At 48.6% G+C, this 15,568-nt stretch overlaps 1 protein-coding gene across 1 annotated transcript in view; it reads right to left on the reverse strand.

Annotated features, from left to right (window-relative positions):
* The window catches only part of GRID2IP (Grid2 interacting protein), a 32,334-nt gene extending 25,568 nt beyond the window's left edge, over positions 1-6,766 (reverse strand). The window contains exon 1 of the mRNA XM_061153703.1: positions 6,347-6,766. Within this exon, the coding sequence (XP_061009686.1) occupies positions 6,347-6,760 (414 nt within the window). The 5' untranslated portion in view covers positions 6,761-6,766. The remainder of the gene's footprint in view (positions 1-6,346) is intronic.
* Between the last annotated feature and the right edge of the window lie 8,802 nt (positions 6,767-15,568).

The following is a 15,568-nucleotide window of genomic DNA, read 5'->3' on the forward strand; positions in this document are numbered from 1 at the left end:
AGAGGAGGTCTCCCAGTGCTGACCCTTTGAACTGTTCCTCCCCCAAATTCCTTTTCTGCCTAAGTGAGTAGAGTCAACTTCTGTTGTTTCGTAGCCAAGTTCACTCCATACTCTGCAATATTGGGTACGATTGATTCCAGGGTGAGCACTTTTTTTTTTTGGCCAAACCATGGGGCATGTGGTCAGGTTTTAATTCCCTGACCAGGGATCAAACTCACACCCCTTGCATTGGAAGGTGGAGTCTTAGCCACTGGACCGCTGGGGGAAGTTCCTGTATTTTAAATTTTAGCATCTCTGAGATCACCTTGAGTCCTGTGGCTAGCTGTTATTCTTGTGCACGTATGAATTTGGTCATAGGTCTCATATTGTTACTTCCACAGAGTTACATACATTGCTAAATATGTCCAAATAAGTCTAAAAGCCCTCTATCACCAACTACAAATTAAGTGACAAGAAGATGAGGAAGCACGTGTCATGGGTTAGGTGGCTAGAATTTTTCTTAGTGGTAAATAAAACAAGTGCACCTTGCAATTGACAGTGTCTAAGGTTTGACGCAGTGTGGTCCCATTTGGTCAGAGAGAATGATGCTGTAGGTCTTTATTTAAAGACCATGGTAGGAGAAGTGATCGCTAATGAGTGCAGGCCTTCTTTCTGGGGTAATTATGATTATGCTCAGTTGTGTCCGACTCTTTGCAGCCCCATGGACTGCCTGCCAGGCTCTTCTGCCTGTGGAATTTTCCAGACAAGAGTACTGGAGTGGGTGCCATTTCCTACCCCAAGGGATCTTTCCGACGCAGGGATCAAACCCTTGTCTGTGTCTCCTTCATTGGCAGGCGGATTCTTTACCACTAGCACCACCTGGGAAGCCATTCTAGGTATGATGAAAATGTTCTAAAATTGTGGTAATGGTTGCACAGCTCCGTGAATATACTAAAAACCATTGAACACACTTTAAATGAATGAATTGTATGGTATGTGAATATATCTTGATAGAGCTGTTATAAAATAATGGAAAATGTTTATGAGAGGCAAGGTTTCAAATGGAACACACAGTGTTACATTTTTATCAGAGATAATTATACATATGTCTGCATAAGGAATATGCACTGAAGTTTACAGTGATTTTGATTATTTTCATGTCAGCGGTTTCCTTTTTTTTTAATTTGGCCACTTGGCATATGATATCTTAGTTCCCTGACCAGTGATCGAACCTGTGCCCCCTGCATGGAAGCTTGGAGTCTTAACCATTGGACCACCAGGGAAGTCCCTAGGTTTCCTATTTATTTTTTAGGCAGTGAGCTTATATGACTTATATAGTCAGGAAAAGGCATGCATGTTTTCATTGTTCCCTTTCCCTCTTTATTTTTTAACTGTTGTAAAAATGCACATAACATAAATTTTATGTGCCAACAAAGGTCCGTCTAGTCAAAGCTATGGTTTTTCCAGTAGTCATGTATGGATGTGAGAGTTGGACTATAAAGAAAGTTGACGGCCAAAGAATTGATGTTTTTGAACTGTGGTGTTGGAGAAGACTCTTGAGAGCCCCTTGGACTGCAAGGAGATCCAACCAGTCAATCTTAAAGGAAATCAGTCCTGAATATTCTTTGGAAGGACTTCTGCTGAAGCTTAAACTCCAATAGTCTGGCCACCTGATGGGAAGAACTGACTCATTGGAAAAGACCCTGATGCTCAGAAAGATTGAAGGCAGGAGGAGAAGGGGACGACAGAGGATGAGATGGTTGGATGGCATCACCGACTCAATGGACATGAGTTTCAGCAAGCTCCGGGAGTTGGTGATGGACAGGGAAGCCTGGTGTACTCCAGTCCATGGGGTCGCAGTCAGATACGACTGAACGACTGAACTGAACTGAAGATAAAATTTATCACTGCAACCATTTTAATATGTACAGGTCAGTGGCATTAAGTACATTCGCCATGTGGTATAAACATCACCACTCTCCAGTTTCAGGACATTCTCATCCTCCCAAATGGAAACCCTGCTCCCACTCAGCAGTCACTCCTCATTCCCCGGTTCCCCAGCCCCGGGAAACCACTAATCTATTTTTCAGCTTCTTTGGATTTGCTTATACTGAATATCTCTCATGACTGAAATCTTATATTATGTGGGCTTTTCTGTCTGGCATTGTTACTTTTTTAGATGGAGCAGTTAACCACTGTCTGTCCACACTCCAGCAGATTCCCTGCCTTGTTAGTCAAGGGTCTGGGGGTGCCTCTGGGTGCCGACATCCTGAGCTGACCCTGAAGTGGGGGTGGGAGGCTGGGCGGCTGAATGAGCCCGGGAGATGGCCCAGCATCTCTCTCAGACCCATGTTGGTCCCAACTTCAGTCAGAGCCGGGGCGTTTATTACCCCTTCCACTCACCTCCAAATGTATCAACATGCCCCGCCTCTTTCCCCTCCAACCCCTACTCTCAGATGATGAAGAGCCGGCCCCCTTCCTGGGCAAGGCCAACCCACAAGGCCACCGAGTCACCAGAGTCCCCCCCACCTTCCCTTCCTGCCACCTACTTGTCACTCAGCTCTCAGCTTGAAAGTTCCCTCCTCAGGGAGACTTTCCTCACCACTCTGATCAAGTGGCCCCCATGACTCTCTCATCTCCCTGTTTATTTCTTCCGTTCAGTGATCATCATCTGAAATAGCTAGCTTATTGAATTGTCCATTGACTCAATGGACGTGAGTTTGAGCAAACTCTGGGAGATAGTGAAGGACAGGGAAGCCTGGCGTGCTGCAGTCCATGGGGTCACAAAGAGTCGGACACAACTGAGCGGCTGAACAACATTGCTTTGTCCACGTGCTTATTTTGTTTCCCACAACGGCGGGACAGCAGACTCCCCTCCTGGTCCTGTGCACAGCTGTTTCCCCAGTCCTTGCTGGTCAGAGGGCCCTAAGCAACAACGGCAAAGTGCATGGATTTCAGTGACTCTGTTGCCTCCTTCCCTTCGGCTCATACAAATTGTTCACCTCTCTTCCCGCCTATAAATACACCAGTAAACTCCTCCCTTGACTCCACAACCCTATCAGACTCTTCTTTCTCTCCAGAGCTGTGGATCCTGGCTATTTTCATACAATGGCGCTGACCCGCTGCAATCCCACCCACCCCTTGCCACAAGCGCTCCCTGATGCCGCTGCTCTCGCCGAGGACCCCAGACGGCCCTTGATGGTGATCTCCAGCCCACGGTTTGCCCCTGAACTTCAGAACTGTATACACAACTGCTTCCTAAAAGGCAGCACGGGTGGATTAGGAAAGGCTTTGCAGAGGGGGTGACGTCACAGAGGGTGAGCACGTATTAGCAGGTGGCTTCGAGGGCACCCGGGCCGAGGCCACGTTCTGTGCACGCCTGAGCCCGATCACCTGCACCCCAGATCTCCTTCAGCAGACGAGACGGCCCGAGACGCGACCTGACATCTTACTCCTGTCTGGGCCAAGCACAGGGCCTGGTGCACTCCGGGGGCGTTTACAGAGCTGAACCAGAGCGCTGCAGGCGGCCGGCCGTTCTCAAGGTGCGTGGGGCAGGCTGCAGTAGCAGTCACCTCCTCCTTCCAACCCACCAGGCCCAGGAAGGTTCATGGCTTTGAAGCCAAAGCCAGCTGCAGCCTCGATTCAAAGGAGAACATGGCTCTCTGGAAAGATGTTTTATGTAAGAAAGAGGAAAAAATAGCTCCTCCCTCCTGGGGCCCCACCACAGTGCGGTTTTGGTTCAGCTATTACCCAGACACTCTCAACCTACATCGAAGCATGAGGCACCATCATGGGACACTAATGGATTTTCTATTAAATATCAGGCTCTGCAAGGAGGAAAAACTGGGGCAGGGAGAGTGCTGGCGAGAACCTGAGAGCTGATTGTCAGAAGCCGGTGGGGGGGGCTCCACGGCTGCCCTTGATCTTCCTGAGGTGGTCTTTTCTGGGGATTTGTGGAGCTGCTTGGTGAGCTCTAACCAGAATCCACCACTCCCTGTTCCCCCTTGTCAGAAAACGCGCCAAAGCAGACCTGGGAAGCTGGTCAGATTCCTCCCTAGGTCACAACCCTGATTTTGCTTCCTCACCAAGTCCACTCTGCCCATCTCGGGGCTCTGACCTCCTCTCTTCTGACTCCCCAGGGACTGGATGGAGTCTGGGGCAGACTTTTGGGTCTACAGTGAGTCACCTGGGATCACAGCAGACTTTACCAGTTGCTATGGTATGAATGTTTGTGTCCTCCCGTCTCCAAAATTCATGTGTTGAAAATCTAATGCCCCAGGTGATGATGGTATTAGGAGGTTGGGCCTTTGGGAGGTGATTGGGTTATGAGGGTGGAGGTCTCATGAATGGAATTAGTGCCCTTATAAAAGAGCCTCAGGGATTTGCTGGCAGTCCAGTGGTTAAGACCTCATCTTCCAATGCAGAGGGTGCAGACTTGATCCCTAGTTGGGGAGCTAAGGCATCTCACATGTATCTTAGCCAAAGAACCAAAACATAAAACAGAAACAATATTGTAAATTCAGTAAAGACTTAAAAATAAAATGGTCCACATTAAAAAAAACTTTTTTTTGAAAAAAAATAAAAATAAAAAAAAATAAAAGAGCCCCAAAGAGATCCCTTGCCCTTTTCACCACGTGAGGACAAAACCAGAAGTTTGCAACCCAAAGCAGGCCCTCACTCAAGCATGCTGGCACCCTGTTCTCAAATCTCCTGCCTCCAGAGCTGTGAGAGAGAAATTCCTGTTGCTTATAAGCCACCCAGTCTATGGTAGTTCGGTTATGGCAGCTGGAACAGATTAAGGCACTCCGTTCAGTTCAGTTGCTCAGTCGTGTCGGACTCATTGTGACCCCATGAATCGCAGCACTCCAGGCCTCCCTGTCCATCACAAACTCCCAGAGTTTACTCAAACTCATGTCCATTGAGTCGGTAATGCCATCCAGCCATCTCATCCTCTGTCGTCCCCTTTTCCTGCCCCCAATCCCTCCCAGCATCAGGGTCTTTTCCAATGAGTCAACTCTTCGCATGAGGTGACCAAAGTATTAGAGTTTCAGTTTCATCATTAGTCCTTCCAAAGAACACCCAGGACTGATCTCCTTCAGGATGTACTGGTTGGATCTCCTTGCAGTCCAAGGGACTCTCAAGACTCTTCTCCAACACCACAGTTCAAAAGCATCAATTTTTCAGCACTCAGCTTTCTTCACAGTCCAACTCTCACATCCCTACATGACCACTGGGAAAACCATAGCCTTGACTAGATGGACCTTTGTGGGCAAAGTAATGTCTCTGCTTTTTAATATGCTATCTAGGTTGGTCATAACTTCCCTTCCAAGGAGTAAGCGTCTTTTAATTTCATGGCTGCAATCACCATCTGCGGTGATTTTAGAGCCCCCCAAAATAAAGTCAGCCACTGTTTCCACTGTTTCCCCATCTGTTTCCCATGAAGTGATGGGACCAGAAGCCATGATCTTAGTTTTCTGAATGTTGAGCTTTAAGCCAACTTTTCCACTCTCCTCTTTCACTTTCATCAAGAGGCTTTTTAGTTCCTCTTCACTTTCCGCCATAAGGGTGGAGTCATCTGCATATCTGAGGTTATTGACATTTCTCCTGGCAATCCTGATTCCAGCTTGTGCTTCTTCCCGGCCAGCGTTTCTCATGATGTACCCTGCATATAAGCACTAGGGCTCACCAATGTTTCTAGGTCTTCCCACCTTCCTGGACACACACAGGACTACATTTCCCAGTATCCTTTGGGAGCAGTGGTGTGATTAGTTCTGGGCAATGAATATCCACTGAAAATGCAGGGATTGCTTCCCAGCACCACCCCCCTCTCCCCTCCACTAGTACTTAAGAGTTAATGCACAATCTTCTAGGCTCTCTTCTTCTACGGGGAATCTTGGAGCTTCATGTTGAGATGGAGAGAACCTTCTGGGTTGAAGGAATCATTATATGTTCTGCATTCTACTATTATTGTCTGTATTCTATTCATCTACATTTTGATCAGGCTGGTGGTTACAAGGGTGTATGCCTATGTGAAGTTCATTAAACTGTACACTTAATGAATGTGTTTTACTGTATATCTGTATTACCTCAATTAAAAAAAGAAAAAGAAAAGCAACTCCCACAAATCAAGCAAACAAAAATTACGAAAATTAAGGACAGGACTGGAAGCTTGAGCATCACTATATTTCTGATAAATCTTTCGTTAGAAGTTTCCTTAGATCCAGGCTCCCACTCCTGGCCTGAGGAGTGACTGCCCGACTCCTGATGCTCCGGGCCCACAGTGCCCAGCACCCCAGAACACCGCCCCCAGAGCCTCACCCCAGACCGCCCTGTCCCATCCGGCCCTGCTCCGCCCTGCGCGCCCTACCTTGCGGCTGAACTCCTGGGCCTTGCGCCTACGCTCTCGGTGCACGGCGTCGGGGCGCTTGCGGCCGGCCAGGCGTAGCAACTCGCGGCCCAGATAGAGGCTGCGGCTTGAGCGCGGGCTCCGCAAGGCTGTGATCAGCGGCTCGCAGCCGGATCCCGCGCGGGGGCAGCCGATGGGGCCGGGGAGCACGCCCAGGCTGGGCGGCACGCGCGGGCAGCGCCGAGCCAGGCGCACTAGGCGCTCGCGGCTCAGGCCGCCCACGGCCAGCCCCTCCACCTCCAGGATCTGGTCCCCGGGCCGCAAACCTCCGGCGTGCGCACTGCTCCCTTCCACCACATCCAGGACAAAGCAGGGACCCGAGCCCGCCAGCCGGAAGCCGAAGTCCTCCGGCCATCCCTGGTTGGTGGCCGGCATGGCAGTGGTGGCCGTGCAGCTGGAGGAGAGAGAGGTCACGGGGGACTCCTTGCGGCCTTGCCCGCAGGGCGGCACGCGGCTCAGACTCAACGCGTGTGCCAGTCTGAGCCGCTAGTCTTCCTCTGCCTCTATGCGGACGATCGGTTCTTAGGATATCGCCTGACCTCCTGGATTGAGCTGTGCCTGAAATTCACCAGCTTCGATGTGACAAAAGGACTTCCCCTTGGTAGTTAGGAGTTCACGAACTCCTGCAGACTTCGGGGGTTATTTGCTCTTTGAATTGACCTTGTTGAGGAGCCATGATATGGCTGCTTTGTGGGGGGGGTGGGGGGTGGGTGGGTGGTGGTCTCTGGGTTCCTGGCTTTAGGACAGGCTCGGGGGAGGGGAGGTGGCTCTGTTCTCCGAAAGCAGATGGTGGCGTGGGCTGGAGACACAAACGCATCAGGGGTGGTAAGGGTGACTGTCCTGGATGGAACAGTCTATGTGTATATTTTTCCATATGTCTGATGAGAGCAGGGATCCGTGGATGGCGTCTGAAACTGTAGGTAAGACATGATGTAAAGGCTTTGTTTTCTGGGGGAGAGTCCGTAGTTCTAAGGCTTAGAAGAACCTCTGGGGGCTGGATTTTGAAGGCCCTGGTTTTGGTCCCCCTCAGCCTTCTGAAGATGTTTAGACAGCCCTCCCACCCACCCGATGGGTGTCGTGCTCCTGTTGGCGCCGTCTCCCAGGAGCTGGCCTCTCCCAAGACACTCTTGGAGTTGGGGGCAGGGAGGGGGCCCCCAAGAGTATCATGGATTGAGGAGGAAAGTCCTCGAGTGACATCCAGCGGGACCTGTCACCCGCCACCAGAGGGCTGGGTGTGAGAACTCCTCACACTGGGTAGGGTGGGGCTGCCACACCCTGAGGCCCACGTGGGGGCCCTGGTCCTCCTCTGCCAGGCAGTGGTGCTGCCATGGAGCCTCAGGGACACTTAGCTTGTCACAAGGCGGCAGCGTGGGACTCCTGGGTCCACTGGGCCCAGGTGGGGTGGGGGCATCCCTGGGTCTTGGAGGGGCCTGAGATCAGTTCTTGCCCCGTGAGTCAAGCAGTCAGCTCATGCACAATCAAAGAGGGGCTGGCTGGAAACTGATCGGGGGCCAGGCACCTGCTCCCCTTCCATGTGCATACCGGTTCTGACCAGCGACCTGTGGCAGGGCTGCGGATCAGAGGCCAGAGCAGCGTGCTCCTAACCTGTCTGCACCCAACCTGGGGAGCCACAGAGCCAAAGAGGCTGCGGGCACTCGAACCCCTCGGGTGTCCAGCCCTCCAGTGCGTCCTCAGCCCTGCAGGTTGACCTCAGCCCTTTCCCACGCATGCAGAGCTCCCCTCCTTCCCCTTCACCTGGAAACAGCAATCCAGGCTCCCGACAGGGCTTACCAGGGGAGGCATCCCAGGGTACCTGTCCCAGAATCTTGGGTACCGCACCTCCCTCCAGGTCTGCTCACCTTCCTCCCTGGTGACGGCAATGGCTGCGGTGACGGAGCACAGCGCTGGTGGGACACCTGGGGACACTTGCTTATTGCCAGCCCTCTGCTGCTCAGCGCCTTGGCATCGGTTACTGATGCATTGGAGGTGACAGCTGGAGTTTCTAAGGCAAAGTGATCCTCCGAGTAACCTGAGAAGGCCCCCGTTACCAGGCGGACCAGCAGCATGGCTGGACAGCTTGGCCAGCGCCCAGAGCGGCCGGCTCCTGCTTCACAGTCCTGGGGGGGTGCACAGTGGTCCTCAGGCAGGAGCCAAGACTGACGGGAGCTGGGCCTGGGGCTGGGTCCACCCCGAGGCTGCAGAGCTTGGCAGGTGGGTCAGGAGGATTCAGTTGGGCTGTTTTGGGGTATGTGTGTGGGGGTTCACTCAGTCCAGTGATGGCAGAGGGGACCACTGAGACTCACTGAGGCATGAACTGATCCCCACAGAGGACACCACTGCCTGAGCCCCACAGGCCAGGCTTAGTGGCGGGAGAAGGGGAGACCCAGGCCAGAAAAAGAGCTTGGGATGGGAGAAAAGATGCTGACCTAAGTAATTATGGAAAGGACTGGAGTCTGTGAAAAAAAAAAGGCAAAAGGAACCATGCGTAACACTGTGCTCTAGTCGGTAAAGCTGTTCCCTACAAGGGCTCAGGTTAACAATTCTGAAATCACACTATATGTGCGCAATGGCATTGAGCAATTAAGTCAGTAGATCATGGGAGCCGGATTTCTCTCTGCTGTAGTGGGAGGTTACAGACGAGCCTACAGCAGACAGGCAGAAACAGAAACGTTTCTAGATATGCACATAGACATAGCTTAGGGGCAGTGGCAGGGCTTAGTCGCTCAGTCAGATCTGACTCTTTGTAACCACACGGACAGCAGCCCACCAGCCTCCTCTGTCCATGGAATTCTCCAGGCAAGAATACTGGAGTGGGCTGCCATTTCCTCCTCCAGGGAATCTTCCCGACCCAGGGGTCGAACCCGGGTATTCTTTACCACTAAGCCGCCTGGGAAGCCCACAGAGGTTAGTATCTGCATATAAGTTCGCTGGCTCTGTCAGCTGAGAGGGCTTAGAAGCAAGGATGGTCCCCCCAGCAATGAGCACATCCAGTGTGAGAACTTGATTTCTAAGATCTCTGCCCAGAACAAGGAGCCCAGGCTCCTTGGAGAAATGGCTGATTTCAGGGCTGGGGTGGGAAATACAGGAGGTGAGCCAGGACCATCTTCTAGTGCCAGAGAGTAAGGAAGGGCTAAACACATGCATGCGAACACACACACATGCGCGCGCACACACACACACAGACACACACACACACACAGACACACACACACACCATGGGGTTTGTCAGAGGGACACAGAAGCCAAAGGAAAGGGCTTCCCGTAGTCAAAACTGGAACAATCTGAGCAAGAATGTAAATCATATAGACTTGCGTTGTAACCTAAAGTATAAAATAAATATCAACAAGTTTACACTAATATAAATAATGGGTTAAATAAGTGAGGAAAAGAGACAATCACCTGGACAAGCTTCTCCTTAAAGGGAACTCCCACCCTTGAGTGTGGGCTCTGCTTGGTGGTTTCCTTCCAAAGAGGACTAATGCGGGGCTGGGAGATAGTACTTTACGGTGGGGAAAACTGATGGACATGACCTCAGTCAGGTGGTCAAGGTCATCACCAGCAGGGGAGAATCAGGCTGATAGCATGGCCCCTTTATATGATGTGACCAGAATGGCACTTAGCCTCTGTGGTCTTCCTCTGCAAAACCTGTAACCAGTCTGACTATGAGAGAAACTCCAGGCAAACCTAAATTGAAGGACGTTCTGAAAATACCTGACTCTTCAAAATGGTCAAGGTCATCAACAACAAGGAAAGCCTGAGAAACTGTCACAGATTGGAGATCCAGGGACTAGATGCAGTATGGGATCTCGGGATGGAGAAGGCACTTTCGGTGAAAAGTAAGGAAATCTGAATTAGCTAATAGTAATGGATCAACATTAGTTCTTCAGTGGTGACAAATGACAGCAATAGGGGACGCTGGGTGCAAGGTAAGAGGGAACTCCATACTGTCTTCCAACTTTTCTGCAAACTTAAAACTGTTCTGAAATTAAAAGTTGAGTTTTAAATCCTTTTCTCAGGATGTGGGGGATGGGAATCAGATAGATTAGAAGATATTCTTAATAGGTCACCATGAATGAGCTGGATGTTCTCCAGAGTTTGCTTTACCCAAAGGTGCTCCAAGCTACTGTGTATGTTTCTGTGTGTGTGTGTGTGTGTGAGAGATAGATGTATATATATGTGTGCTCTAGTCTCATATACATTATAAGCTCTGCTAGAATGATAAAAGTATATCCTCATTGGAAAAAAACCAACAACAACCCATGAGTGAACAAGAGTGTCCCCAGCCTGGTGGAAGAGTGACTGATGCTGTAACTGAATACATCTTCAAGCATAGCTCCTGTTAGGCTGCAAAACTGTAGTGCTGCGTGGTAACTAGACATAAACCAAGGCAGTCACAAGACTGATTTACTTGGGCTGCTCTTTTGTCCTCTGGATCAACAACCTGGTGTTTCTCTACATGGTAAAAGAATGGATTCCCTGACAGCACTGATGGGAACATAAAATGGTACAACCATTAGGGAATACTGTTTGACAGTTTCATGAAAAGCTGAACAGACAAAACACTTTTCAAATGACACCTGTCCCACTCTTAGGTATATCTTTACCCAAGAGATATGGATTCAGTGGACATGAATCCACTGACAGATGAATACATAAAGAAGATGTGGTACTACTCAGCAATAAAAAATCATGAAATAATGCCATATGCACCAACATGGATGGATGTAGAGATTATCATACAAAGTGAAGTAAGTCAGAAAGAGAAAGGCAAGTATCATATGGTATCACTTATATGTGATCTAAGCATATCAAAATATGAATTTAAAATATGATACAAATGAACTCACCTAAGAAACAGGAACAGACTCACAGACATACACGACAGACTTGTTGCCAACGGGAAGGTGGGGGTGGGGGGAGGGATGGCTTGGGGGTTTGGGATTAGCAGATGCAAACTGTCATGTATAGAATGGATAAACAACCAGGTCCTACTGTATATAGCACAGGGAACTATACTATCCTGTGATAAACCATAATGGAAAAGAATATGAAGAAGAATCTGTGTATGTATAACTGAACCCCTATGCTGAATAGCAGAAATTAACAACGTTGTCAACTATACGTCAATAAAATAAATTTTTAAAAAAGACCTGCAAATGAAGGTTTATAGCAGCACAATGCACAGAAGCCAAAAACTGGAAACAATCTAAATATCCATCTACTGGCGAATGGAGAGACAGATTGTGGTCTGTCTATACAGTGGAATGGAATGCTACCCACCCCCGCATACTGCCCTCTTTGGAAGGATGTCACTTCAAGGTGGAGAGTCATGCTCTACTTAAATTATTTGGGGTTCTTCTGTATGGGAGACATACTTCTTCTCCTCTCTTGGCTTATTCAATCACTTGTATAGGTATGGACTCATGGATCTTTTCTTTTATACTTTGTTTTATAACTCAACACGACATTATTTATTTTGTGGCTCAGATTGTATGTGTATTTCACTGTCTTATTCCTGGTACTACAACACGGGCCAGGCTCAGCCCACCCCTAGAATCAGCTGTTTCTCCCAGGAGCTTTGGTTTCTTTTCTCGGAGAATGATGTTAGAAACCAAGACCTGGATGTGCCCATTGCTACTGGGGTATCCTTGCTTCTGGGCCCTTTCAGCTGACAGAGCATTGCATGTGCCTTCTCATATAGTCTCCACTATTTCCCAGTTTAGTCAGGTCAGCATCTCTCCCCCTCATCCCTTTCACTGAGGTTATTTCATACATTTGTAATACAGTTTGATTTTGGTGGGTCACATTCTGATTCATCTTGGGATGCCCTAACTTACTAAATGAAAAAAAAAATTTTTTTTTTTTTTGTTACACTCTGCAGCATGCAGGATCTTAATTCCGTGACCAGGGATCTAACCTGTGCCCCCTGCATTGGGAGTGCCGAGTCTTAACCACTGGACCACCAGGGAAGTCCTCTAAATGCTTTTTAAAATTTGCATACATTAAAGTTCACTCTTTGGGCTATAACTTTCCATGGATTTTGACACACACTTAATGTCACGTGTCCACCATGAGGAGTTTCATTGCCCTAAAATATCCCTTGTGTGTCATCAATCTTTCTGCTCCCTCAGTCCTCGGGTAACCATTAATCTTTTTACTGCCTCTTTTTCAGATTGTCATATAAACGGAATCAAACAGCCTGGTTTTTCACTTAGTTATGTACATTTAAGATTCATCCATGCTTTTGTGTCTTCATAGCTCATTCCTTCATATTTTTGTGCATTATTCCATTTTATGGATGGACCACCATCCATTCACCTATGAAGGACATCTTGGTTGCTTCCAGGTGATTGTTAATACATCTATTATAAACATTCACGTATAGGTTTTCATATAGACATGAATCAGTTGGGTAAATGTCTAGAAGTTGTACATAAATATATATATTTTCATGTGCTTTTTGCCATCTGTATATCTTCTGTGGTGAGGTGCCTGTTCATATATTTTGTTTGTTTAAAAAAAACTGTTAAGTTTTAAGAGTTTTTTCACTGTGTATTTTGAACACAGGTCTTTTATCTGATATGTGATTTAAAATATTTTCTCCAGTGGGTAATTTGTATTTTTATTGTCTTAACAGTGTTATTCCCAGAGCAAAGTTTTAAAATGGAATAAAATCCAGTTTATTAAAATTTTGGGGTGGGGGGAATTATGCTTTTAGTGTTGTATCTAGAAACCCATCCCCAAACCCAAGGTTGTGTAGATTTTCTCCTAATTTTTTCTTCTAGAAGATTTTGGAAACATCCAGCCCAACCCTGGTTCCCTGTTAAGAGTATGTTGTGGGCCTTCCCTGGTGGTCCAGTGGTTAAGACTCTGCCTTGCAACGCAAAGGACATGGGTTCGATCCCTGGTCTAGGAAGATCGCACATGTCTCAGAGAAACTACGCTGGTGGGCCACAACTAAGGAACCTAAGCTCTGGAGCCTTTGAGCTGCAACTACTGAGCCCACACGCCACAACTACTGAAACCCCGCATCCTACAGCCTGTGCTTTGCGGCAAGAGAAGCCACGGCAATAAGAAGCCTGCACAAGACAACTAGAGAGTAGCCCCCACTCGCCACAACTAAAAAAAGCCTGCGCACAGCACCCAAGACCCAGCACAGCCAATAAATAAATAATTTTTTTAAAAAAGGGTATGTTATAGTTGATCAGACTTCCCCTATAAGAAGAGGCTTTTATCAGATATGACTGCAAACACCACAAAATGAATCCAGTTGGTTATAGGCTGAATTTCATCCCCTTAAGTTCATATGTTGAATTCCCAACTCTTGTACCTCAAAATGTGTCTGTGTTTGCAGATAAGGCCTTAAAAGGGATGGTTAAATTAAAATGAGGCTGTGAGAGTGGTCCCTAATCCAATCTAACTGGTGTCTCTACAGGAAGAGGACATTTGGATACAGAGGACAACCAGGAACTCACGTGCATGGACGATAGACCATGGAGGACACGGCACCAAGGACAGAGGCTTTCAGGAGAAACCAACTCTGCCGACACCTTGGCCTCAGACTTGCTAGCCTTCAAAACTGTGTGAAAATAAATGTCTATTGTTTAAGCCACCCAGTCTGTGGTATTTTTTATGGCAGCCCTAACAAAATTACTCATTGCCATAGTAAAATTTCATCAGAATGCTTTAAGAGGCTCTTCATTCAGGATGTGTTAGGAGCTGGGTACTTGGCCTTGGCCAAAGAGAGCAAATGTGGGGAGGCAGCGATTGATTGGGAAGACCCAGACATCAGTTTAAAACTGGCTGCTGTCTTCCTCTCTCCAGGCCAAGTCTATCCTGACACATCCGGCCACTCAGGACTGAGGAGACTGAGCCCGACTGGGCAATTAATATCTTGCAGTCACATCGTGGACTCCTACCCGAAGCCCTCTGAGAGTATCTGCACTATGCGGTAGGACCCTGGGTAACAAACACAGGGGAGCAGGTGACAGCCTGCTGGGGGATGGAGGTTGGTCCAGACGACTGTCCCTCCCCATGACATGAGAGCTGAAGCTGACCAATGTCATAATGGAATTTTGAGGGCAGGCTTGCTGACTAGCATGGGGTCATCAACTTGGCTAGTGCATTAATCAGGGTGATGCGTGCTGGCTGTGGTGCCAAACGACCTGCAGTTTCAGTGACTTAACATAATAAAGTTTTATTTATTGCCTACATCACAGTTCAGTGTGGGTTGAGTGGATTTCCTGGGTCGGGGGTGGGGGCTACCTCCAGGAAAAGATGCTGGGTTCCAGATCCTTCTATTTTGTGATGCCAACATCTTAAACATGTGGTCACTTCTGTAAAAGCCATTACATCAATAGAAGGGGAAGAGACTGCCAGAGGATTGTGCAGGAATGTTTTAAGGGCATGGTCTAGAAATGACCTGCATTTCTTCTGCATGCTTTTCAAAGCCCAGGACAAACTTCAAAATAGCCTGGGAGATGTTACTGTCCCCGTGCCCAGGCAGAGGAAGCCGTGGAGTGAGCAAAGGGCATTGTCCCTAACACAGACAAGGACACTCATTTTCCTACCCAGTTTGCAAATGCTGGGGTGCTGGGGAACATGGTGGGGTGGGGAGTCAGCCTCCAGAGGGTCGAGAATGCTGGCTGACACAGCTGTTTCAAAACAAGTTTAGAGGAGGAGAGTTGGCTTAGCGGCAAACAGGGAAAAAGCTGGGGGCTTACTTACCCGTGGATCTGGGGTGAATTAAGGATGAGGCTTGTTGGGGCTGCTCTTTGGAGAGGAGTGTGGTGTGATGAGCAGCACTGGGGACTGTAAACCCCGTGGCCATGTCATAGGAAGCATTAGCGGTACAACAGTGGAGAACAAACTATCAGCCGTCACGTCCAGATGCAGGCAGGCTTGACTCTCTGCTCAGCCCCTGGCACAAGCCTTGGCCTGACATTGCGTGCAGAGCTGTGAGCCAAGTGCTGGCGGGAGTCTCTCCCAACGTCCCTGCTTCCACCGGAGAAGTGAGGTCAGCCCACCGGTGCACCTCATCTTTCTCGAGTTCCTTTCCCCTTGGTCTTGTTTCCCCTCTACTCACTTGAAAGTTATTTTACCTTCTTTGTTCATCGAGGTAAACCACCTCCAGCCCTGCCAGGAATAAGACCACACCCATCCTTAAAGAAACGTGATAGAGAT

This window comes from Dama dama, chromosome 10 (genome assembly GCF_033118175.1).
Source record: "Dama dama isolate Ldn47 chromosome 10, ASM3311817v1, whole genome shotgun sequence".
NCBI classification, from domain to species: domain Eukaryota; kingdom Metazoa; phylum Chordata; class Mammalia; order Artiodactyla; family Cervidae; genus Dama; species Dama dama.